The sequence below is a fragment of the Macrosteles quadrilineatus genome, unplaced genomic scaffold (assembly GCF_028750875.1).
Source record: "Macrosteles quadrilineatus isolate MER2022 unplaced genomic scaffold, UCM_ALF_1.0 Scaffold_6__1_contigs__length_79288215, whole genome shotgun sequence".
Classification (NCBI taxonomy): domain Eukaryota; kingdom Metazoa; phylum Arthropoda; class Insecta; order Hemiptera; family Cicadellidae; genus Macrosteles; species Macrosteles quadrilineatus.
In genome coordinates, this window is record NW_026542599.1 from 71,409,968 (window position 1) to 71,435,004 (window position 25,037).

At 37.2% G+C, this 25,037-nt stretch overlaps 1 protein-coding gene across 1 annotated transcript in view; it reads left to right on the forward strand.

The window, feature by feature from the left end:
- The first annotated feature begins 416 nt into the window (after positions 1–416).
- The window catches only part of LOC128997629 (cartilage oligomeric matrix protein), a 32,641-nt gene continuing 8,020 nt past the window's right edge, over positions 417–25,037 (forward strand). The window contains exons 1-19 of the mRNA XM_054423267.1: positions 417–741; positions 783–911; positions 953–1,081; positions 1,123–1,293; positions 9,371–9,594; positions 10,618–10,762; positions 11,964–11,993; positions 12,339–12,412; positions 15,007–15,064; positions 17,465–17,635; positions 18,239–18,358; positions 19,076–19,176; positions 19,554–19,775; positions 20,281–20,430; positions 21,015–21,119; positions 22,293–22,400; positions 23,180–23,348; positions 24,139–24,316; positions 24,708–24,883. Coding sequence (XP_054279242.1) covers positions 417–741; positions 783–911; positions 953–1,081; positions 1,123–1,293; positions 9,371–9,594; positions 10,618–10,762; positions 11,964–11,993; positions 12,339–12,412; positions 15,007–15,064; positions 17,465–17,635; positions 18,239–18,358; positions 19,076–19,176; positions 19,554–19,775; positions 20,281–20,430; positions 21,015–21,119; positions 22,293–22,400; positions 23,180–23,348; positions 24,139–24,316; positions 24,708–24,883 — 2,785 coding nt within the window. The remainder of the gene's footprint in view (positions 742–782; positions 912–952; positions 1,082–1,122; positions 1,294–9,370; positions 9,595–10,617; positions 10,763–11,963; positions 11,994–12,338; positions 12,413–15,006; positions 15,065–17,464; positions 17,636–18,238; positions 18,359–19,075; positions 19,177–19,553; positions 19,776–20,280; positions 20,431–21,014; positions 21,120–22,292; positions 22,401–23,179; positions 23,349–24,138; positions 24,317–24,707; positions 24,884–25,037) is intronic.

The following is a 25,037-nucleotide window of genomic DNA, read 5'->3' on the forward strand; positions in this document are numbered from 1 at the left end:
CATGTCAAGCGACTGAGGGCCTCCATGTAGACTCTCCTGGCTCTAGACCTCCTACACTACTGTACAGTGTCGTCTCATGGTACATCCTCGTCTCTGTTACAGACACAGGAATGCAGCTCCAGGAGGCGATACACAACGACCACCTGGTGATCAGTGTGAGACATGTCAAACCTCGCAAGCGACTGAGGGCCTCTATGGAGACTCTCCTGGCTCTAGACCTCCTACACTACTGTACAGTGTCGTCTCATGGTACACCCTCGTCTCTGTTACAGACACAGGAATGCAGCTCCAGGAGGCAATACACAACGACCACCTGGTGATCAGTGTGAGACATGTCAAACCTCGCAAGCGACTGAGGGCCTCCATGTAGACTCTCCTGGCTCTAGACCTCCTACACTACTGTACAGTGTCGTCTCATGGTACATCCTCGTCTCTGTTACAGACACAGGAATGCAGCTCCAGGAGGCGATACACAACGACCACCTGGTGATCAGTGTGAGACATGTCAAACCTCGCAAGCGACTGAGGGCTTCCATGGAGACTCTCCTGGCTCTAGACCTCCTACACTACTGTACAGTGTCGTCTCATGGTACACCCTCGTCTCTGTTACAGACACAGGGCTGCAGCTCCAGGAGGCGATACACAACGACCACCTGGTGATCAGTGTGAGACATGTCAAACCTCGTAAGCGACTGAGGGCCTCCATGGAGACTCTCCTGGCTCTAGACTTCCTACACTACTGTACAGTGTCGTCTCATGGTACATCCTCGTCTCTGTTACAGACACAGGACTGCAGCTCCAGGAGGCGATACACAACGACCACCTGGTGATCAGTGTGAGACATGTCAAACCTCGCAAGCGACTGAGGGCCTCTATGGAGACTCTCCTGGCTCTAGACCTCCTACACTACTGTACAGTGTCGTCTCATGGTACACCCTCGTCTCTGTTACAGACACAGGACTGCAGCTCCAGGAGGCGATACACAACGACCACCTGGTGATCAGTGTGAGACATGTCAAACCTCGCAAGCGACTGAGGGCTTCCATGGAGACTCTCCTGGCTCTAGACCTCCTACACTACTGTACAGTGTCGTCTCATGGTACACCCTCGTCTCTGTTACAGACACAGGACTGCAGCTCCAGGAGGCGATACACAACGACCACCTGGTGATCAGTGTGAGACATGTCAAACCTCGCAAGCGACTGAGGGCCTCCATGGAGACTCTCCTGGCTCTAGACTTCCCTGGCAGTCAGCAGAAACTGGTGGTAATGCTGGACAGGAGGGAAAGCAGAGGTTAGTGGATATTATTAGTTTTTGAGTCAACATAAATAATATATGCATCAGTCGATTTAAGTAACTTATTCGACCTTGGAAGGAAATGGTACTTGGAGTACTTTAATTTGTATCCAAGAGTTTCGACTGATAGCAAAATATGAAGAGACAGCACTGATTAGAGATTAAATCAAATTCACTGATTTTAGAGCTAGCCAACGCCTTGTACAATGTATTTTCCCAACACCACAAAACATACGTAGACGTAACTAGATACTAAAGTAACTCGATGTTAGTTGGTTAGTTGTAAGTACAAGTATTACCGCATGTCAAACTGACCACAGACATCTAACTGTCCACTACTACACTACTGTACTTTACACTTTCAGATGGCAATAGTTCTGACTCAAGTGTGATTTGAGTCAGAACTATTGCCAACGAGATGATTCAGGTACGAGATGATTCAGATTTCGTATCACCCAGGGTCTGTAGTTCATTCCCCAACTCTTACCTTGATGTACAAGCTCTAGCGATATAATGTTAGAAAATATGTCCAAGAACAATACACGAAATAGTTATTTGTGTAACTAGTGGCCGAAGTGGCACTTTGCAGCATACGTTTCTTGATTGCAGCAAAAGCAGTTTTCACTCGTGTTACATCATATTTTTCCGACAGTTACTATAAGTCATATAAATAATCTTTCAAACACAGTACAACACGTTTTTAGGTTAGGATAAATCCAAACATTTAACGAAATAGGAAACGCTGCACCAGCTGATCGTAGTCGTAATATCTTTGTGTTGTAAACTTATTTTCAAGCGTACACAGATTACATGCATAATAAAAGCACGCCGTTGGTTGGAATACTGATGTGCGGCTAAAGACCGTGCGTCAAAGTAAAAAGTGTGCGAAAAAAGTAAGTAAATGCAGCAATTAGCAAGTTTCTGTACTATCAGTGCAAGGAAGCCCACTTTGACGGGTGACTGTACTGTAGAAAAAACATGTAAAGAGTCATGTAACCGTTGTGACATCAAATTTGTCACTTTCGTCTTGCCACAAGTACACGTGTTAATTAAATTTGAATTTTAGTGTGCCTTGTTTTTATCACTCAATTTAGTAACCATACCATAAATGGAATACAATTTGTGGGTCGCCCTTTAAAATAAACAGTATCAGCATTCTGACACATACTTTCTCCCATAAGTTTGTCAACAACCTTTATCATGTGTAACTTAAGCGGTGAGAGTAAATATACGGAAATTGGATTTGTACAATTTTCTTCAGAATTTAAATGACTATAACATACTAAAATTTTATCAAAATCGTTCGGGCCATTTTTTGGAAAATCCGATTTTCCGTTATTTTATTGGTTTTTATGGGAAAATAACATAATTTACAATAACTTTTGAACCGTAATTTTTACAGAAATGGGATTTGTACCATTTTGTTCAGAATATAAGGACTATAACTTACTAAATTTTTATCAAAATCGTTTGGGCCATTTTTGGGAAAATCATATTTTTCCGTTATTTTATGGGGTTTTATGGCAAAATCCCCATTAAAAGTCGAATCCGGAATATCTTTAGCAGCTGATTGCAAAATTTGAAAAGACAATACATAAACTTCACCAATGTGAATCCGTTAGGGACAAAACTTAGACAGTGCTCAATGATGAAACTCTTAGTTCGCTACCGTCCTCGATGACCCTTGCGGTGACATTACTGTCTCTACTCCTTCACTTCCCACCACCTCCACTCGTCTTCCCAGAACCTCGTCCTCGTCCTGGACCATACAAGGAGTGTCGCGCTGTTCTTGTCAAGCAAGAGCCTGATTTGCCAACCGTGGACGAGCCTACGCGACGCGTCGTATTTCCAAATTTATCAATCACAGCTGACCCTACATTTCAGGCCCCGTTAGGTTTTGATTTTAAAAAATTGTGAGAGCATAAGGGAAGTATAGTTTTAGGTCAATGGTTTTGTGGAGACGAAAAATGTGAGAGAGATTTTAGGCCAATTTCGATTCTTTGACAGTTTTGAAAATGTCTCAAATCTGTTACTATATCAGTTTGTGTTGCTGCAAGTATAAGAGTAGTATATCTGGTTTGTAAGCCATCGAATCAGGACAGATTTGTATCTTTTGTGCTTCCATTGAACCGTAATAATCGTTTGCCATCATAAGAATCGATAAATATAACAAATGAATTAACATTTTGTAAAAATGTAAACTAAACCCACTGGCTACTATAAAATATTTATTCTTTTTAAAATAATACAATACAAGTGTGACCTAAAATTTCAAAACCATTACCAGTATTTATAAGTTAGCAATTAGCAGTTTACAACAGTTTTGAAGGGTAACAAACAAAATAGTTCAGTAAGTGTAAAGTATGTACATAATCAGTAAAATATTCGATTACAACTGAAATGGTTTTGCTTTTTATTATATTAGCCTTCTAAACTATGAATTCTTTATTGCATTATATATCTGTACGACGCTGACATTGGGGGTGCATATTTTAAGGCAACGATTATAGACAAGAGATATATTCTTTATAGCCAAGATAATTTAATCAAAGCTCTATCGTCAACGAGAGCAAAGTCCAGTTTCCGTTGAAAAGCTACTGACTATTCTCAAAATCCTAGTGAGAATAGTTCCCTCTAAATGCTTGTTGAGCAGTTTATATCAATAATTGTGTAAACCAACTTGTCATGTCCTATACACCAGACCCAATACGCTAGGCTGGAACTTTGCATATTATTCAGGGTAATTCTAAAGAATTGCGGCATTAATTGGTTAAATTTAATGGTAATTGTTGGGATTTGAACCCGGAACCTCGGTAACCGAGCTCTATCAAGACCTAAACTCTCCTGTGTAAACCAACAACAAAGAACATCATTTTCAAAGCGGTTTAGCTCCATCTGGTAAATCACAGCTGATTTATGAAAATAAATTGACTAACCACTAACCAAGTATATGAATCACGTGGCTAAAACAATATACCTACACAAATCACAATCAGCTGTTTTCCACCGTATGACTGGGTGACCCATTGTTGACGCCCCCGTGAAGTGGCGCTGCGGTTCTGTCTCTACATGGCGACTGCATGCAGACTGAATCACTCTAGTCTACAACCCACTCATTCTGGGGGATAATTAATTACACTTTGTTAACGAGTTGGATACATCACTCTTGTAGTGGTTAATGGTAATGAGTAGGCTGTAATGTCGAAATTGAACATTGGCGATGGTGATGAAACGATGGCCAAAAAGGCAGAGCCGTTGACTTGAATCGTGCACTTTGACTTTATTTTATTATGTGCGTTTTACAACAATTGAAATTTGTTGAGTTTTATCAGTAAGAGAGCATTCTTAAGTAAACTCTGGTCTTGCTTCTAGTAGCAAGTAGTACTAGATTGTTACAATAGTCCAAGGGTTGCTGAGACATATAGTACTTATCCTATTACTCAGCAGGTCGGAAGGTCGCTGTTTCAATCCTGTAGGAAGATCAAATCAAGTAATTTATTGAGACAAATAGTTGCATAAAACGCTTATAGTAGTAACTGGTGTCTCGCCCACTAATTACAATCCTAATCTATTTTTGTAGTAGGTACATGGAACTCCTTGATCAATGGGATTTTAATAAATTATACTGGGCTAAAGAATCATCTGGTCTTAGTTAGTACTTAATACAAGAGCTGTCATCCCATTGGGGTGTCTTAAACTCTTTATACGTATATCATATTACGATTATAGCAGTAGTAATCCAAACGTCCAAAATAATATTAACACAGACCTACCGGTGCGTAAAAAAAATATTCCTCCATTCAAATTTAATGAATTTAGTAATTGAAAATATGACGGATTTACCAAGAAAGTTGAACCACGATTCACAATCCAACGATACGAAGCAACAGCAACAGCATGATAGTGTGAAGTAGTCTACAATAATTCAAAACCATTTCGACTAAATAAAAGTATCCAACATTAGCCACCCATACATTCAACAATAAATCCGGAGGTTGGTCAACATTGTAAATCGTCAACGATTAATCACGTGTGTAAAAGGAACAATTAGGTCATTAGTAGAGCCGGCTCCTTATTAAGCAAAGGTTAGGATTATGAAACAGACAGCAAACTAGTGGGACTTTCACGTGCGACATCTGTGGTCAAGGTTGTGGTACACCTGTGAACAGCTGATTATCTCGGATCAGCTGTTTTGGTTGTTGATTGTCGCGGTCTGCTCATCTTCCGTACATAAACAAAGGGTAATGTAAACAAAGCTAGGATTATTTTTGATTTTGGATTTAATTACTGCATTACAGTGAGTATGTTATTTATTTGTAACAGATGGAATTCTTTCACAACAGTTTGAGATATTAAATACGAGGAAGAAACATCGGAATCTCGGTTAGAAAACATTGAGGTTAAATATATTTTTATACTGTATTTGTAACCTGGGAATTTTCATATCTTTGATTTCGTATTTTCGATAAATGAACAAATTTTTTTTGGTGAATTAGTGTACAATAATTTTAATTTGCATTTAAAATGTTTCCTACAGTTTTTAGCTAATCTCCTAGTCGATTGTGTGAAAAAAAACAGTGTTAAACTTACATAGCTCTTAAAGCAATAAATTATTGTAAGGATTTAAAATGGGTTAGGTAAGGGAAAAGTATCTTGACTGACACCAGTACCGTGGTAGGCTGTGTATAGTGTCATGTAGTCTATAACTTGCAAGAGAGACAGGAAACACCTACCGGGTCTGGCCCACTAGCAGATGTTCATGATAATTCAATCTTTAATGGTATCAATCTAAATATGACTCAAGTCTTGTAGTATCATTATACTGGTGTTAAGTTTTTCCTGGTAATGCAATTTTTCAGTTTAAGAGTTTTTAAAATATTGATGTGAGTTTTAAAAAATGACAGGAAAGTAACGGTTCAAATTTATATCAATATGACGGATGTAAAAAATTGTAAGTAATCGGTTCCAATGTATTTTCTAAATTAAGGTAAACATGTACCCTTTTATTTTCTCTTTTTATATAAAACTTAGTTTATCCTCAGTAGTCAGTCTTTTAACTGTCAAAATTCTATTTAGCCTACGGTAATATCATCACAAAGTATTAAAATGTTTAAATAAATTGAAGGATTTTTATTGTCATAACAGGCTAACGTTAATGGAAAAACTCGGTTTACCCCAGCATAAAAAAACATTACATTATACACGAAAATTTGATTCAGTTTTTTCCACCGTAATTGAAAGCGTTTTCAACCAAAGGTTTGATTTAGGAAGATGTTTACACATTTTTCAATCAAATTATTCATCATTTATAGTTAGTTTTTTACCCAAGATCGATTCATCTTTGGTATTTACAGCGTAATCGATATTTCTACGTCTTGTGGCTACATATCTATTCACAGACACGCAGGGTGTTCTAGAATAGATGGCGTAAAGTTAGATAATGCGGTGTGCATATGGATTTCATGCATTGTAACATCACTATAGATAACATCAAGCACTGTACAGCATAGCATATCATCTATGCTGATGTGGAGCTATATTGGGAACTTAATGTCCCTAGAGTCAAGTTCAAGGTCCATAAAATCCGACTTAATTGGACGTTTGTCTCTATTCTGTTGACAGGGTTAATGCTAAGTTTGTGTAAAGTAGTGTCTATTTTCATTTGCGCTATGGTTTATGGGGTTGTGTGGAGTTGAATGGATTTTTCCGTGTTGGGGATTTCGGTAGATTGAAGAATAACTTGCTGTTAAAAATTTAATCTATACTTATTTAATACGCAAGCAGGTTTTTTGTGACAATTACTCCTCCGAAACTACTAAACCGATTGACATGTTTTCGGTGTCATTGGAAAGAGCGTAACGTGAAGTTGTGCAGGAAACTTTCTTTTTAGGAAATTAATTAGAGAGTGAAGGCCCTGGGGCCCTTTAAAATTTCTTATTTCTCCATAAGATTAACATGGGAAACAAACATTAATATGAAACTCCAGCTGTTGTCAGAAATTAAAAGTGAGAAGTAAGAAGAAGAACACATATGTTAATTCTAAACAGTCAATGAGTTTGCTAATTTAACAGTTTTCCACAAACATTTACTGACTTGGTTTAAATGAAATCTATATAAATAAAATTTGAGTTTTGTCTGTACATTGCTCAGAATCAAGAATTTTTGGGTTATTTTTACGTTTTATACATTACAGAAGCCGAAACAAGTCTCATCTCAATTTCTGTCTGTCTTTCGTCTGTCACGGCCCAAGAGCCATTTTACGCGGCCTTCTCCTGAAAAACGAGAGTACCTATCAAGATCCGAATCATTTTAATGTATTCTCTCGTGCTGCTCGCTGGACCATACAGTCAATAGACCAATTGCCCATCTCTTGGGTTCGTAGGCCTAAACAATTATTCATAAGTTGGTAGCGCATATACTCAGTGTTCCGTACGGACAGGACAAGAGCACCTTTGATAGTGAAATTTCCAACCTGAATGTTTAATGGCGAGGTTGAGGTATAGTATTTTAACTATATATAGTTTGGTTAGTTAGGTAAGGTTAGCGTAACCTAACTAACCAAACGATATATCTAATTAAACAATCAAATAATCAATATATGAGTATTTCCATAATCTTTGTGTAGAATCTTTTAAAGTCATCAGAAATTATGACTGTTATTCATTTTAAAATAACACCAGTAATACTTAGCAATTGCTCGAATTTGAGCAACAGGTATACTAGTATAAATAAAAGTGTCACCAGCATCAGTAGTAATCTGCTTTCTATCATAGTTTGTGTTTTGTTTGGCCTATTTAAATACAATAGTAAAAACTTTCAACTTTTATAAAAATAGGTTAACTACAGTAAAAAATTAAGAGTGTACTTACTCATCCACTTGCTAATCCTTTTCTTGTTACTATTTTTGGCATAGGATACCTTTTGTATATAGTCAGTAGCTTGTTGATGGTTTGAAACTGGACCCAGCTGTTCCTGATCATTGGGCTTTAAATAAATGACATGGCTAATGAAACAGCTGATCTTAGTCAGTAACAAAGCTACACAGATTCTCTCACACCATTTATACACTTATATTTTTGGGTTAAAATACACACTTAGGTGGCGTCTCCATCTCAATGATTGATAGTAATTTAATTATTTATTATAATTGAATTGATTGGTAGCCCAATGACAAATGGTATCTGGGTTGGTAACAGATTTTACTTGGAATCGAACTAGGAGTGAGCTTCAGATATGAAGGGAAGCACTATGACCACTTTTGGCTACCCAGACAAATAATCTTCTCTTCTCTACTGTACTCTCTTCTACAATAGGTTATTTTTGCAAGTTTTATATAGGCTAGTGTTTAAACCAAAACAATTTGTAATTTTGTAAAAAACATTGTAAAATTGTAGAACCTGTCCTAGCGGAAGAGTGAACCTTCTAAGCCAGGATTATCAATTACCAATTCTACAGACATACATATACTCTCCTAATCCGGTTATCTCCGGGTCTGGGTGTTCACTAGGCCTCTCCATCTTCTTCTATGCCTCCAATTCCTCTTCCTCTACATACTGCCACTGCACTCTTGCTTCCACATCTCCTCTCACCTCCTCAATCCACCTTCTTATAGGTCTTCTTCCGTTCATGTGAAGCTGACTCATTTTTTGGGGGATTCTATCGTTTTCCATTCTTTGGCCGAACCATCATTTTAATCTCGATTTCTCTAATCGTTCTTTCAAACTTTCTTCAATTATTCCTCTTCCCAACTCTTCACACCTAATTCTATCCAAATCTTTTTTTCTCTATAATACCTCTTACAAACTTCATTTCCCCCACCTGAACCCTACTTATTTTATCTTTGTTATTCCAAACATTTGCACCATATGTAACAATCGGTATATAATAAGTTTTATACATGGTAACTTCTGCAGTCTTTGGTATATCTTTATCATGTTCCCTCTTCTAAATAGTTTGACAACAAACAGTCAGTAAACAACAAAATGTCATCTCCATAAGTCAGCTGCAACTAAACTTTAAATTGTCTTTTGCTAACCTTTAAGGATGATTAATTAATCGACCTGATATTTTCCAGTGTTGTTGGAGACCATGGAGGAAGGAAGGTTGAAGACGCAGCACTTCTCCGTAGACTCCATCACGGAGGATTCAGTCATAGACTCTTTGGTGCTCTCCATACAACAGAACAGACCTCAGCCTCACATAGCTCTGTATGTGGACTGTGTCAAACAAGGAGTCCTCAATACTCCGAGGACACTGAGAGATATGTACCTAACAATGAGGAGGCCTAGGCTACAGGTGGTAAGTATTATGTGTTTGTAACACCATTTATGTGAAAGAACAGTCCAAAACATGGTCTCGCCACTAGCTAAAATCTAGCTTTTGTTTCTATAAAACACTAACATATATAATCAAATAACATAACCCTGCCGCAGAAAACCTGCAGACTAAACGAATTTCCATTTACCTGGCTGGATTTCTACTAAAATATTCCCTTAAAATTGTCAGATTTATTTCCTTTTTAAATAACATTGATTTTTAATTACTTAGGTTTTTTTGGCTGCTAAAATGGTTTAGAACAGAAATTGTGGAATAAGTTTTTAGAGTCAAAAATGGGGAAAACTATTTTTACCCTATATTACCTATAAACCAACGTCCACATGCTGATTCACGAATTCGTTTGAATAAATGTAGGTTTACACGTTTGTACCAAATTTCATAAAATCTGACTATTTTTGCTCAAGTTATCTTGCTAACTGACACATATATATGAATTTGAACGGAGGATGTTTTTACGGAGGAAGTAAATCGGTCCCGGGTCTAGGTCTTGCCATGAGACCAATGGTAATAGCTTATTCCCTGTATGGGAAATTTGCTAAAAGTAAACGTAACCTATATGAAATTTTTATACAACTAAAAAGTTAATCTGTGTTTTATGATAAGATAATTATGGTGGTAGAAACAATCTTGTGTGAATTATGAGCACCATTGTCATTTCTGCTCTCGAAATGTATGTACTCCGCTAAAGCTTTGTGCAACCATCTGGTGTGTTCTAGAGCGGCAATAACGTACTTTGCGCTCATTTTGATCATAGGAAATAGAATTAATACCTCTTCTGAATTCTACTGTTTGCGGTGTAAGATAAAATGACTCACTCAAATTGGTTGAGAAGTCGGCAGTTAAAACACTTGACATGAGAAATAGAACTACCTTTTGATTCCCCTTCTGAACCATTCTAATCTGAGTCAGAAACTCAGTCACCATACATGTATTTTATGGAGTTTAGCCAATTTTACGTGCAATAATGATGATCTGTTGTTCCAGTACCACGAGAGGAGGTACACTATCGAGGTAGACTCCAACTCTGCTCTGGAGAAGGTGTTGAACAGGCACAATTGTCCAGACTCAGACGCAAACCAGATGCAGGCTATCGAACCTTCGTCTGACAGAACCAACGAAGTTGTCAGAGGTAATCACCATTAACTATTTTAACATTAGTTTTGTTAGTAATAGGCAATTCTCTAGAGGATTGATTGAATCAAGCTCCCCCCCCCCCCAAGGGGCCCATAAGAACCCAGCCCCTTTTCACGATCTCTGTTTGGTGCCTCAAAGCCCTTAAAACACAATTTGATTAACAAATTACAAGATTCTACATCCTCCTGAGGATGGTGTTTGTCTCTTATCATGGTTCCAAGAGTGCTTTCCATTCCCTCATCCAAAACTATGCATAGATTATCAGCTGTCTCTTTTGACTACCGGTACTGGTACACATTTCCTATATACACTATGCAGTGTCTCCATTGTGGATCCTGATGCGATGTAGGTGCAATCTCAGAAATCCATTGGTGAACATTCCTGTGATATGTCTTAGTTGTCTCCTGTCGTAGAACATTAGAGGCGACTGCCTGAGCATGGGAGTGAGATTGCTTATCCTGTGATAGCCTCGCCAATTTTCTCTTGTGCTCTCCTAAGCCCATGACATGACTCACCGACATATACATGCCCATGAGAGATACCTCAGAAAGACCGTGGTCCTGGTCCCACAAAGTCTGAGGCTGACGCCATATTCGCCTACTTTTCAGCCACCTTGTCCCTTACTGTCCCTGAGTGTCCAAAAACCCAACAGAGAGTTACCGTGTTGAACCTGACCAGAGCAGATAAGGTTTTGAGGCAGTCCTAGACCAGACCACCTTGGACTTGAATTTGGAGGAGTGAAGTGCCTGGAGTACAGCCTGGCTTTTTTTGACAGCGGAAATGTTCGTGTCTCTGAATACATTCCTCGCTTTTTAGACGATTAGTAAAGTTATGAAGATAGTCTTAGGACACGTCTGGAAGATAATAATAATTTAGTTTTTTTGAGAAAGCTAATTGGTACAAGGTATAAGCCTTCATGATTTTATTAAACCCAAAAATTACAACATACATTCACTGAACATTCTGTGTTTGAAGATTAACATTTGAACCACTCTACCTCTTAATATTTCATGATCAGATTTGTTTTCTGAAATTTTCAAATCTTACCGGGAAATTTCAAATACACGTATTTCATAGAGATTTTTAACTGAACATTTTTATGTATCTCTTTTAACTGACGACTAACTTGGCTAACTTGATAGGTTGATGATTTTATTGTATTTTTGCAGTGTTAAATGATTCACTTTCTGTTTCAGGGGACATTCCTATCATCCATGATTGTGATGGTGAGTGTTTGTGGATGTTATCATTAAATAAATTAAATTAGATAAGAGATTAGTTTTTTTTGTTTTTCGAGCTTTTAAGTTAAAACACTTTTTAATGAACGTATTTATTAATTACAACAATTATTATGGTGTAAACCATAAGAGTAGCTAATGTTGAATCACAATTCAACCTGTAGGGCTTTCTTTTTCTGGCCTCCTTCACTAATTGAACTATTTCTTTAAGCCAAAAACTATCAGTTATGGAAACTTGGCAGTTTTTTTTGTTTTTTTTATTCTTGCTTACTTTATTGCAACTTTCAATTAGCACAACTTATGCAATTCTACAATACCTAATGTTTATTGCAGATAACATGTTGGTGAAGGCCATCAACGAACTAGTCAAGGTTGTGAAGAATCTCCGAGAAGAAGTTGAATCTCAGGTATGATAGTTATTTTCTTTATTGTTTTACTAATCTTTTGTGCGTTTTTCCACGAGTAGTATTTAATTTTTCCCTTGTCTAAGTAATTATTATATAGTAAAACCTCACTAACTCGACACCAGCTGACTTAAAAGTCTGTGTACCTAACTCGACAGTCAACACTGCCTTCTTGAGAGTGGCTTCTTCCATAGAAACTAGGTTGTGCTCCTACCACATAACACAAAATACCCCCGCCGCAGCAAACCTGCCGACTAAGCGAATTTCCATTTGTCTGAATTGATTTTCAGTTAAATATATTTTAATAACATTAGGTTTAACGAGTACCTAGGTTTGCGGCTACAAGGAAACTAATAAAGTGTGTTTTGGAGTAAAATATTAATAGCTTAGTACAAAATAAATAAATTTGCCAAGTTTGATCAAAATATATCCATAAACAAGCAAACTACAACATTTGACAATATTCTCCATAAGAATAACATGGGAATTTTAAATTTACAATTTTTTTAATTTTCTCCGTTACTAATAATCGAACAAAAATACTTTTATATAGTAAATTATTTGTTTTTTTAAGCTCTTTAAAAAGGTCTAAAGAGAAATCGGGAAATTTTGTGTTTTGAGGGTCAAAAGTGAGAAAACCCTATTTTTACCCCATAAAACCCCCCGTAAAGCCCCGTTCTAATGGTCCGATCGTGCTGGTTCGCGAACTCATGCAAGTTTATCCCGCTTTACACATTTAAACCAAATTTCATCAAAATTGGACAAAAATTACTCAAGTTATCGCGTTCACGGACGTAGATATATATATATATAAGTCTATATATATATACATATATAAAAATTTGAACGAATGGTGTTTTTGGCCTCTGGGGACATCAAAATGAAAAAGTAAATCGGTCCCGGGTCTAAGTCTTACCGTGCCACCTACGGTAATAGCTACTTCCCTATAGGGAAATTCGCTAAAAAAAAAAAACAGGCCCTCATGGCCCATGGTATGGAGCCTCGCGGGCTCATGGTTGAGGCTTTCTTATATAACATATTTGTTTACCAACATTATGTAAACCATTCCATAAAAAAAGCAAACATAAACATAAAATCAACATAAAAATGCAAAACTAAAAAAATCACGGTTACGGTAACACTTTGTCAATCTGACTACTCCCCACTGATGTACGCAAACTACTGCTGGGGGTTGCAAATTCTCCACTACTAACGTGTCCAGCGAGATGGGAACTAAGCTGGCGTCGGCGGAGAAGAAAAACAAACAACCGGTTTGAGCGCCAAATTAATACCCTTTTAATTTTCAAATATTATGTGGTTTACTATAAGACAATGATTAGATTAGTAAAACTATAGTTTTCAACCAAATATATATTTTTATTTGAGATCTGAGTGATTTATACCTACTTCAACCTACAGTACTACTATTTGCTATCAAAAGAGTATTTAATAGTTATTTGTGTAACTAGTGGTGAAAGTGGCACTTTGCTGCACACGAGAGCAATGTTTACGCACGAGCCGCAGGCGAGTGCGGAATGATCTCGAGTGCAGCAAAGGCCTTTTTCACTCGTGTTACACATTATATTTTTCCTACAGTCACTATAAAACATAAATAATTAGTCTTTCAAACACTATACAACACGTTTTTAGGTTCAGCTAGCAACACAATTACACAAATGGTGCCCTGGAGAAAGTAGTACCCGTGGTCCGTATCACTCCGCTATTTTTCCTCGGCAAGAAATGTGCTCCGTCTTTTGAGAATATAGTTCCGTATGTTTTTGTAATTTGAAGTGGTTTCCGCGCCTAAAAAAAATGCTTTAAAGGTATTTTCTTGTTTATTAAGACCGTAGGAATGTTTTAAAAACGTTTAAAAGAAAAGTCCAGAAAGTTCAGAAATACCAAAACTATAAACACGAAATGACAGGTTAAATCGTAGTTATAATAGTCAATCAGCTGTTCATAGTATTATTATCTTTAAGTGTTGCCAACCTATTTCCAAGCGTACACGGATTACGTGCATAATAAAACCACGCTGTTTTGTGTTGTTTGGTTGGAATCCTGATGTGCGGCAAAGTATAAACCGTGCGGCAAAGTATAAACCGTGCGGCAAAGTATAAATATGCAGCAATTAGCAGCTTTCTGTACTATAAACAGTACAGGGAAGCCAACTTTGTCGGGTGACTGTAGGAAAAATCAATTTTCATCAACTGTTTTGTCTCTTGTTTACATTCTGACTGTGGTTAATCCTTAAGAACAATCAGCTGTTAAATTACAATTCACATTAAAGCCTAAGGACAGTTGATCAGCTGCACTGGGTTTTTTAAAGCACTCTCAAGAAATGAAAGGCTAGGGTCGCAAAGCCCTGAAGGAAATTACGTTTTTAATACCAATCGCAGGTGCGCTAGATCATAAACTTTAAAAAACACCTCAATCATCAAAAACGGTTAAGTAAGACAGATGGAAAACAAGATACGGAGAAAACCCTTACTGTATTAGGTATATAGATTTTGCAGCCTGACAGTGTTCCAAATAGTTTATTGTCCTATCTACTTACCTATGGTTTACATTTACATCAGACAACCATGTTTTGTTGACAGAAAGTGGAGACGCACAAACTTCGCCAGATCCTAGAGGAGTGCGACCTTTGCCAACCAGGTGAGGGTTGAACTACTACCGCAACCACAACCACAACCATCTTACCAAGGCTGGATACCCCCACCCGTACTTACCTCGTCCTAACCTGTACGTTTACGATTTGTAACTTTTTATCAAATACACGTTGATTACTCACTCGAAATGTGTGAATTTATTCAAACCCGGGTTTTCCACTCATCCAGCCTTGGTAATTTGGTTTGTGTTTGCTTATGAAATATTTAGGATATTTCAAACTGTCGGTTTTTGTTTTTGTTAAAGTGGTTTTAAATCAAGGCTGGAAGGGGAAAACAAGGGGTACCTATAACTCCTAATTTCTTAGTTATATTAGAATAAGAAGAAATATTTTTAGTACTTTTTTCTAATGGGTTTGAATATGTTATGGATTGTAATAAAAAAAAATTATAGTTGGGTTATTTTGAGTTTTGTCAATCCTAAATTCTTTTTTAAGCTTAATATAATCATTTTATAGCAAAAAAAACCATAAAGTTGTACAGTTTTACATATTTTATATAAACTGGAACTTGTTTGTTCTCTTCATTTTATGTTCTTTGTTTAGTGAAGGTATAAGAACTTTCTACTCGTAGAGTAAAAAAGCTAGATGGGAAAACATGATACTACTCATCAAAGATATGAAAGATGATTTTTTAAAATTTAAATTGTAACAACATTTGATGCAGAGTATTATCAATGGTTTTTATAAATGATAGTGATTAAGTTTGTGTGAAATTTAAGTAAAACAATTGGCAAGTTTGACCATTAATGACTATAGTCAGTGGATTTACTTAGGATTCTTCTCTAGACCTACAGGAGTTTTACAGGTATACACTTTTTTCCACAGAGTAATATTTCATGATGTACACTATATGGACAGTAAAATGTAATAGGTTATCTTATTGTTATAAAGAAAAGAAATATCATTCGTGGAATATGCTAAATATAGAGTATAGTGGCAAATGTTCAGGAGAAAAAGGTCACTTTTGCATTAAACAGATTTAAACAAAGTATTCTTGTAAGCTACCAACACTTTTATACACGTTTCTTAGTATATCTATCAACTGCCAATGAATTTCCGAGCTGAAGGTATGATTTTTAAAACCAAAATAATTTAATCACAGACCACAGTACATACTTGGTTAGAGCGTAGACATTCACTGCCTTCATTGCCGGCTACTACGATACTGAGCTTCGTAAAGGATTGGGGACTGGCTATAGTAGTATTGAGGGAAGAACCTGTAGCTAGTGATTTGTACTACCTTACTCTGACACAACAGATCGTTAAGACCTTTACTTACAAAAAAAACCTTCGTAATTTAAAAAAAAACCGCAGGTTCTTGAAATAAATTTAAAATTGAATCAATTTCCTCAAGGAAGGGAATACAGATACCTAAATCCTCGATCCTCTGGCACAATAACTCCATCAACATAAACATAATTTATTAAATAACTTCTTGATCAGCATTCTACGTGTTATTAAATTTACGGAAAGTAAATAAAAGAAACGTCTTATAACACTTAAAACATATATTTACGCTTATACTGTTACTCACAAGACGGTAAATATACAAAAAAGATGGTAAGTGGTGATCGATTTCGATTGGACACTCCAATCATCATCAGACCCAATAGGCGAATCTTTCGCGAGAGATTCGCCTATTGGGTCTGATGATGATTGGAGTGTCCAATCGAAATCGATCACCACTTACCATCTTTTTTGTATATTTACCGTCTTGTGAGTACAGTAGAACTCCGATTATCCGAATCAATAGGGACCAGACCCCATTCGGATAATCAAATATTCGGATAATCGGAGTTTTACCGGAATTCCGGGAATTTTAAAGATAAATCCTAATTTTCAGTACTAAGTGAACTTTTAATTAATAATAAATGAAATCAGAACATTTTTACAGTTTACAATGCCCTTAGTACAAGTGTTCTATACATGTTATTAAGTTAATAGTTTAGCCAGTGTGTAATTTTGGTGTTCCATCCAAGTCCAAAATTACACACTGGCTAAATGTGTTTAATAACAATTCTTTGATATTTTGCAAAACTTATTACTGTAGCTTTACGATTTAAAATTGTTGAAGTAAGCGATTCGGATAATCGGAGATTCGGTTAATTGGAGTTCGGATAATTGGAGTTCTACTGTAACGGTATAAGCGTAAATATATGTTTTAAGTGTTATGAGACGTTTCTTTTATTTACTTTCCATAATTTATTCACAACCTCATATTTTCTAACCCCATTGGTGAATCAAATACCTTGAGTGAATGTTCCTGAAGTAAAATTAAAAGTCAATATATTAATTTTGGCAAGATTTTATTTTATATCCTACATCCTTATCACAACAAACACCCCCGCCACTTCCACTGTCCTATCATTACAACTACCCATGTTCAGGCAGACCACCCCGTATCACATGTCGCAGCAACCCCCCGCCATGCTTCCCCGGTGTGGAGTGTAGAGACGCCCCCGACGGGCCCCGCTGTGGAAGATGTCCTCAAGGCTACGTAGGCGACGGCAAACGCTGCAAACCTGGCAGAACTTGTAACGAGCGACCCTGTGCCCCTGGTAAGTCTGAATGTACTTTAATCTGTTGAAAAATACACCAATGTGCAATGGAGAGAACTCAGCTTGCCCCATCCAGATTTGCTGAGACACTTAAGTTTGTGTAAATATAATTTCATCATTTCGCAAGTGTCTCAATTATATTGTTACCACTTTGTACTGGATCTTAAGAAAGGGTTGGTAATCAGCAAAAGAGGATTTGTAAATCCTTTTTGTTGGATGAAGAGATTAATTTGTTTGTTGGTTCAACTCTTTGAGGCACAACACACTTTGAGGTAGTATTTTGTGTGGATCATCCTCCAGGGATACTTTTCAAGACATTTTTAAAGTTGAGATTAGAATCTTGAGCCAAGGAATGGATGGATTTGATTTTTAATTTTTGGGAAAGAGATGAAGGAATGGTGGTATATGTCAAATTGGTTTACATTCCTAGATGATATGATCAATTGAATTTTTCACGAAATAAGTTTAAAATGAGTTTGGTCTTGAAAACAATATATTCAGTTATTTTTGTCAGTTGAGACAATTTCCACAAAGTTTTGTTATGAATTGAAATTAGAAGAGAATCACTTGACTGCTGTTTGTAAAACAATTTTTTTGTCACAGGAGTAAGATGCTACGACACAGTTGAAGGTTTCCAATGTGGCCCGTGCCCGGCTGGGATGGTGGGAGACGGTCAACGATGCAAGCCCAGGGGAGGATGTGACTTGAAACCTTGCTCCGAAGGTGAATAATCAAGAATATCAAACTTATAATCTTTTCAGTTGAGTTCTTCAGAAATAGAAGTGTCATACTCTGTGTATTAGTAGAGTTGATTACAATCCGAATCCGGTAAACCTCCTTTTCTGGAAGGTAAAGTTGAAAACCAGCCATTTAGAAATGGACGAGAGGTCGTCCAGTGGTCGAAACTCGACCAAAAATATGTAATGTACTCACTTCTCTATTTTCACCCCACACTGTAAATAAAACATGTGATTGGAGTTTCTTCCATTTGTTTTGATTTTCTGTTTATATTTCGTTGTTATTTCGTCACCAGCATGGCAACGCATAAGATCCATGTTAATTTTTCAAATTTTTAAACTCATTTTTTGTGCTTATCTTTGAGCCTATTTAAATTTATAAAGGGATTCTGCACACCTACAGGAAAATTGCTTTCTAACGGTATGCGCAGATTTACCCCACGATGCACACAAGCTGAGAAAAAAGGTTTTAAAGAAACATGCTTGCCTATTAATATATAGATAGATGTTTGGTATTTTTTAAATTTGTTACCCTATTGGGTTACCCTAAACCTCTTTTACTAGCTTGTACTATAGCTTTTACGTATAGCTCTATACAATATTAGACATTAGGCACTCATCAAAATATACTTTTGATTTTACAACAGGTTCATTTAAGTCTATTCTTCCAATCAATGCTAATATTCTTTTTCTTCGTTTCCAGGTGTTCAGTGCCAGAATCTGCCTGACCCTCCATACTACAGATGCGGTGCATGTCCTGCCGGCCTCACTGGGAACGGTACCAACTGCCACGACTTGGACGAGGTAAACTTTATCTATTGCGTTAGTCTCAATTATTTGTCTATCAGTTATCCGATCTTCCCTATGGACAATCGAGTACCACAGAGAAGTAGGTACAGAGGAAACTTGATTATGGGATGAACGAGCGCTTTCAGCTCTGGTATGTTGTGCCGAAAATATACTTGTGACACACAAGGAAGAGAACATGTTTACGATGGCTTTGATTATTTTCTTCTGTTATATGAAATTTTTGCTTGTACAACCACATCCTGGTCAGATTAGTTAGGATTAGGACCCTTAATTATTTGAATTTTTATTAAATTATGATTTTTAACAGTCAACTTTCTCAATATCCACCAAAGTTCCATTCTCTAACACGAAACACGATCTTTCACTTGCAGTGCGACCTGGCCGAACCTTGTTTCCCTGGAGCTCGTTGCACCAACTTGCGCCCCGGCTACCGCTGTGGCCCGTGTCCTGCGGGATTCACAGGATCCTCCGGAGTGGAGGGGGCAGGAATGGATGCAGCCTACCGCAACAAACAACGGTGCTACGACATTGACGAGTGCGGGGACGGAAGGAATGGAGGCTGCGCACCTAACAGCGTCTGTATCAACACTGAGGTAAGATTCTTCTGGCTATTGTTTAGCAGAGAACAAGTTGGGTATGTTGATTTAAAACTGATTTGAAATTATTAAATAAAAAAGAACAAGAATAATTTTCATCATAGTAAACTGCATGTTCAGGGCTCCCCTTCAAATTTGAAGGTTCCTGATTCTATGAAAATCGATCATTGAGCTGTCAATCATCCGTTTCCTAACAAAAACTTAATAAGTTCCTATGGCGGCAAAACGCTCATATACAGGAAAGAGAAACATTAGTTTCCAATCTAGGTCATACTACAAGATTGAAGTATTAACGATAGTGACTTCCCTGGAGTTTGTAAGTATCTTGCTGGTCTAGTGACTACTGTATAAAAAATGTACACAAGAAGAATGGATGCAATTTTTTCTTTACAATCTGTCTTTGAGAGGCTTAAATTGACTTCCAATAAAAGTGTTTTTGTTCACAAGCAATAAAATGTGTCTTGTGGAAAAAGTTTGTTAATAAACAACCAACTTTTTTCAGGGTTCCTTCCGATGCGGTGGTTGTGTTTCCGGTTTTGTTGGCAACCAAACAGTTGGATGTCACAACCGTCCCGGGCTGTGTCCGGATGGGACTCAATGTGACACCAACGCTCAGTGTTACCGCACAACCATGAACACTTACGGTTGCCGGGTATGTATATACATTTGGGATTAATGTCCAAGTAAATTATTGCGCGTATGTGTATTGTATATTGTTTTACATGATATCCTCTATTCATTCAGATGATTGTGAAGTTATTGTACTTTAAACAACTGTTCCAATATAGTTTTGCATAATACATTTACCTTAATTTTCAACCCATTTTTCCTTGGTCAATACAAATAAATGTTCATCCAACTACGGGATTTTGTTTTATATATTTTAATTTGATTTATGGTGTAGAATAAGTCAGTAGCTTTATCCAAAACAGGAACACCATGTCAAACGGCTCAAGTTGAATTAAATTACAGAAATTCAAATTAAAGCGAACTTTTGATTTTTTACTGTATCTGCTCATACTTTTGCATGACACTTTTCATGTTCAGTTTGGGAGGTCTGAGTGGACAAACAAATGTAAGGCTAAAGCCAAAGACACTGCTAACCTTAAGAAAATGTAACTTTTAACAGAGGTAAGAGTCAACAGTGTTTTTAAACACGATAGGGTTTTGATTCACTTCTTAGGAGAAATGTACAGCTGTAGATAATATTTTTGTGACATTAACTTTTCTGTCTAGTGCAAAACCGGCTGGGCTGGTGACGGACGGATGTGTGGCCCTGACAGAGACTTGGACGGGTTTCCAGACTACGACCTCGGCTGTACCCACAGCAGGTGCAGAAAGGTAACTTGCGACCTTCCTGTAACCACGCTATATCGTACCATACACATACATTACTTGTATGAGTCATTGAATTTAGCAGTTCAGTGGTTCACTAGATCAGTAGTATCAGTCATCTTGGGCAATCAAAACATTGACGTCAGCAGAGCATCTCCGAACACATTAGAGATGAGTGTTATTTAACGTTATTGGATAAAATAACACTGTGGCTGAAGCCTGGTAATAGATTACTGAGAATACCCTATTATTTTAGCAAAGTCATCTGAACTGTCTGAACAAACTAATGAAAATAACTATTCCCCTGATCAAGTCTGCATCAAAATAATAGCTACAGTAGAGTCCCGTTAGTCGGAAATGGTTGGGACCGGGCCCATTTCGGATTAAAAGTTTTTTTTTTTTTAATTTTTTTTTTTTTTTTTTTTTTTTTTTTTTGTCTTAGGACGCAGGCACGAGCCCGGGATTGTTTTTCACATTACTTAAGGCTAGACCTAGTGGCTGCAGCATTATCACTTAATAAAGTCTATTTGTGATTAGGCGGGATTGGAACTCCCCGCCAACAATCCAATCAATAATTTTAATAATTAATTAATTTAAATAATTTTAATAATAATTTTGTTGTTGTGTTTGAAAATGAAAAATGTTAATAACAAAAATGGTGAAATATTTAATAAAATACTCTTCAAAAAAAGTCTATCTCGCCCAGCCGCTACAGAATACTTTGACGAGGTACAGCTAACTGTGTTAAAAGTTTGATAAAAAAATTTCAAAAAATCTTCAAAAATTTTTGAAATTTTATTTTTTTTATAAAAAAAATGTTTTTTGGTTTCAGATTAAGCGGACTTTCGGATGACCGAAGTTCAGATTATCGGGACTCTACTGTAGTATCATAATCTAATCATTCAGTTCAAAAAGGGGAGGAAAACTCAACTAGCACTGCATCAAAGTTAGACAATAACATTTTAGTTAAACGCCATGACACACTTGATGTCCTTTCTTTTACTTTGTACTAATTTCACCAAAAGATCATGCGGAACATTGTAAGTCAACGAAGATAAGATTGTAAAACTGGTTGTTACCAGTACTAGTTTTATTATGTTACCTACTTAAAGAACTAAATGTTTTTGTGTTTTCTTATATAGTTGCCAAAGGATGTCTCTAAAATGTTTATAATTTTAGGACAACTGTGTGGATGTCCCGAACTCTGGACAGGAGGACGCGGACGGAGACAAGATAGGAGACACTTGTGACCCTGACGCTGACAATGACGGAATACCTAACAGATCTGTGAGTCACAGGGATATTACAATGTTTTAGTAGAAAATTGTGAAGTAGGTCTATGCGCTTGACGTTTAAAAAACTATAATTTTGATGTCAATTTAGTTCTTATAAAAGATGACTGTTTAACGAACAATAAGGTCATGACAACTTTCAACTATCAACAGGGCCGTATTTAGAATCTATGAAGTCCCCGGCGACTCACACCTGAGAATCTTTCTATTGTTTTGTTTTGATTCTTCAGTGGCTATAGCCTTACTTCTCTGGCTGGAGCTTAGGGGGTTTGGAATACACGTGTTGTTGATTGTCGGACTCATTTGCACCTAACGTATGCCAATCAATCGTGACTGCTAAACAAGCAAAAATGGCATAAGAGTGTACAAAAATTTGTTTAGACCTCAAAAAATTCCAAATTATTTAAAGTGCAAGACCAATGGATGCCATGGTTAGTGGACTTTTATATTTGACTATTGTAGAGCCAGATTCCATCCTTATGTTAAAGTTGTCGACAGTTTATTCAAAATATACGCAGTTAAATTGACCCACTGATAGATTGGGCTGACGTAGATTATTGATTTCTCTTGCATATATTTTTTAACCAAGTGAAACTTATAGCATGACTTATTGTAAGCTCTAGAGCATCTTTTTCGACACTAAAGCGCAATCTGTGACTGGCTTACTCAACTACTTTCGTATTGATAAATTAGCGACAGCTGGTCCCGATGGGATGTCTCCTTCAGTAAACAATAGTCAATGGTCTTGTCTATGCTAATGTACCAAATGTCCAGGACAACTGTCTCCTGGTACACAACCCAGATCAGTCGGACACCGACACTGGTACTCCAGACAAGCAGGGTGATGCTTGTGACAACTGTCCTACCATCGCCAATCCGAACCAGGAGAATGTGGACAAGGATCAGTTCGGAGACGCTTGCGACCCTGATATCGACAATGACGGTGAGTTCTCCCATTATACCCAAGAATTTTTTTCAGCCTCGCCAACAAACTATATAATTTCCAATGACAATCATGTTGGATTCTCTTTTGTGGCTATACCCATCTCCGAAACCCATGAAGTAATCTTACCTCACCAGGCTTGCCACCTTTAGTTGGGGAAAGACTAGGACCCCCCCCCCCTCCACCACGATAAACACAGACAAACAAGGACAAAAGGGTCCGAACTCAGTCGGGACTGTCCCAAAAGAACCAGGATGGGTGGCAACGCTGCAACTAACCAATAATCTGTATCCTTTTATACTGATCTTGTACATCTTCTCCCTTGAAACATACATACATACCTCATACATCCTTGGCTCCTTCATCATTTCACCTTTCCACCTCTTCTTTAGGCCTCCAAGAAATTTTCTTCCATCAAATTTTTCCTCCGTGGTAGTTCATTGCAGATTCACCTTTCTTCATTTGATCATGTAGTTTGTTGTTCTTGTCACTCTTGTTAGCAACAACTAATGTTATCATTGACCTTGAAATCTGTGTGATAATTTTGTAAAACTAAGGTCTCCAAGATAAATTGATTTAGCTGACATTTTGGCTTTTGATTTAAATGCCTAAGTTATTTGTGCAATGGCCAGTGTAACTTTATTAGAGACCAAATCAGCTGTTTTTAACCAGGACCAATTAAAAGTAATATTATTAAGAACAACTGGGCCCACTTGCAATATAATTAATTGCCTAGTGTTTTGCAGATAAAACACACCGTTGGATATCTCATCTGACATCAATGTTTCAGGGATACCCAACCATCTGGACAATTGTCCGCGTCGTGCAAACTCTGACCAGCGAGACCAGGACGGAGACGGACTGGGCGACCCTTGCGACAACTGTCCGAACATTCCCAACAGAGATCAGACCGACACTGACGACGATCACGTCGGGGACGAGTGTGACAATGACATCGACAGAGACAGGTGCGATAACACAAAAACTAACTAGTTCATGAACAAAATAAACTTTTTGTCAAGGATTATGTCGTTGGAGTGAATTGTGGTACTCACATTTGAATGCTAGATTTTTATAACTGAATTTATTTGATCAGATAATGATGTGGTGCTAACATTATAACTTGCAGTACATAAAAATAAATTATTCAGATCACAACCATTTATTTAACTTAAACGTCTAACTTAAACTTAAACTCCTAAATAGTCATACTTATTTTGTTTTTTACTGATCATGATGAAAAATATCTGTAAACCCCTAAATTACTGTATGTATTCACTAGAAACCTCCTTCATGAGTCGAAAATTGTACATTTTTAGAAATATATTTATAAAACATCTCTGGATGTTATGTTGACAGGGATGGTATCCAGGACAGTGCAGACAACTGCCCCGCCATTCCTAACAGTGATCAGCTGGATACAGATGGGGACGGGCGGGGGGATGCCTGCGACCCTGACAGAGACGGTGACGGAATACCCAACGAACAAGACAACTGTCCCCTTGCGTACAACCCAAGTCAGGAGGATCTGGATGGTTAGATCAACTTTTGACTATTGATATGTAGTTTAACTTTCCATATCCATTGTTGTTGCTCGTTTTACCATAAAAATGGACATAGTTGATTTGAGCCACTGACAAAAGCACTGACATTTACGGAAACATTTTAACCAAGTCAAACTGATAATTT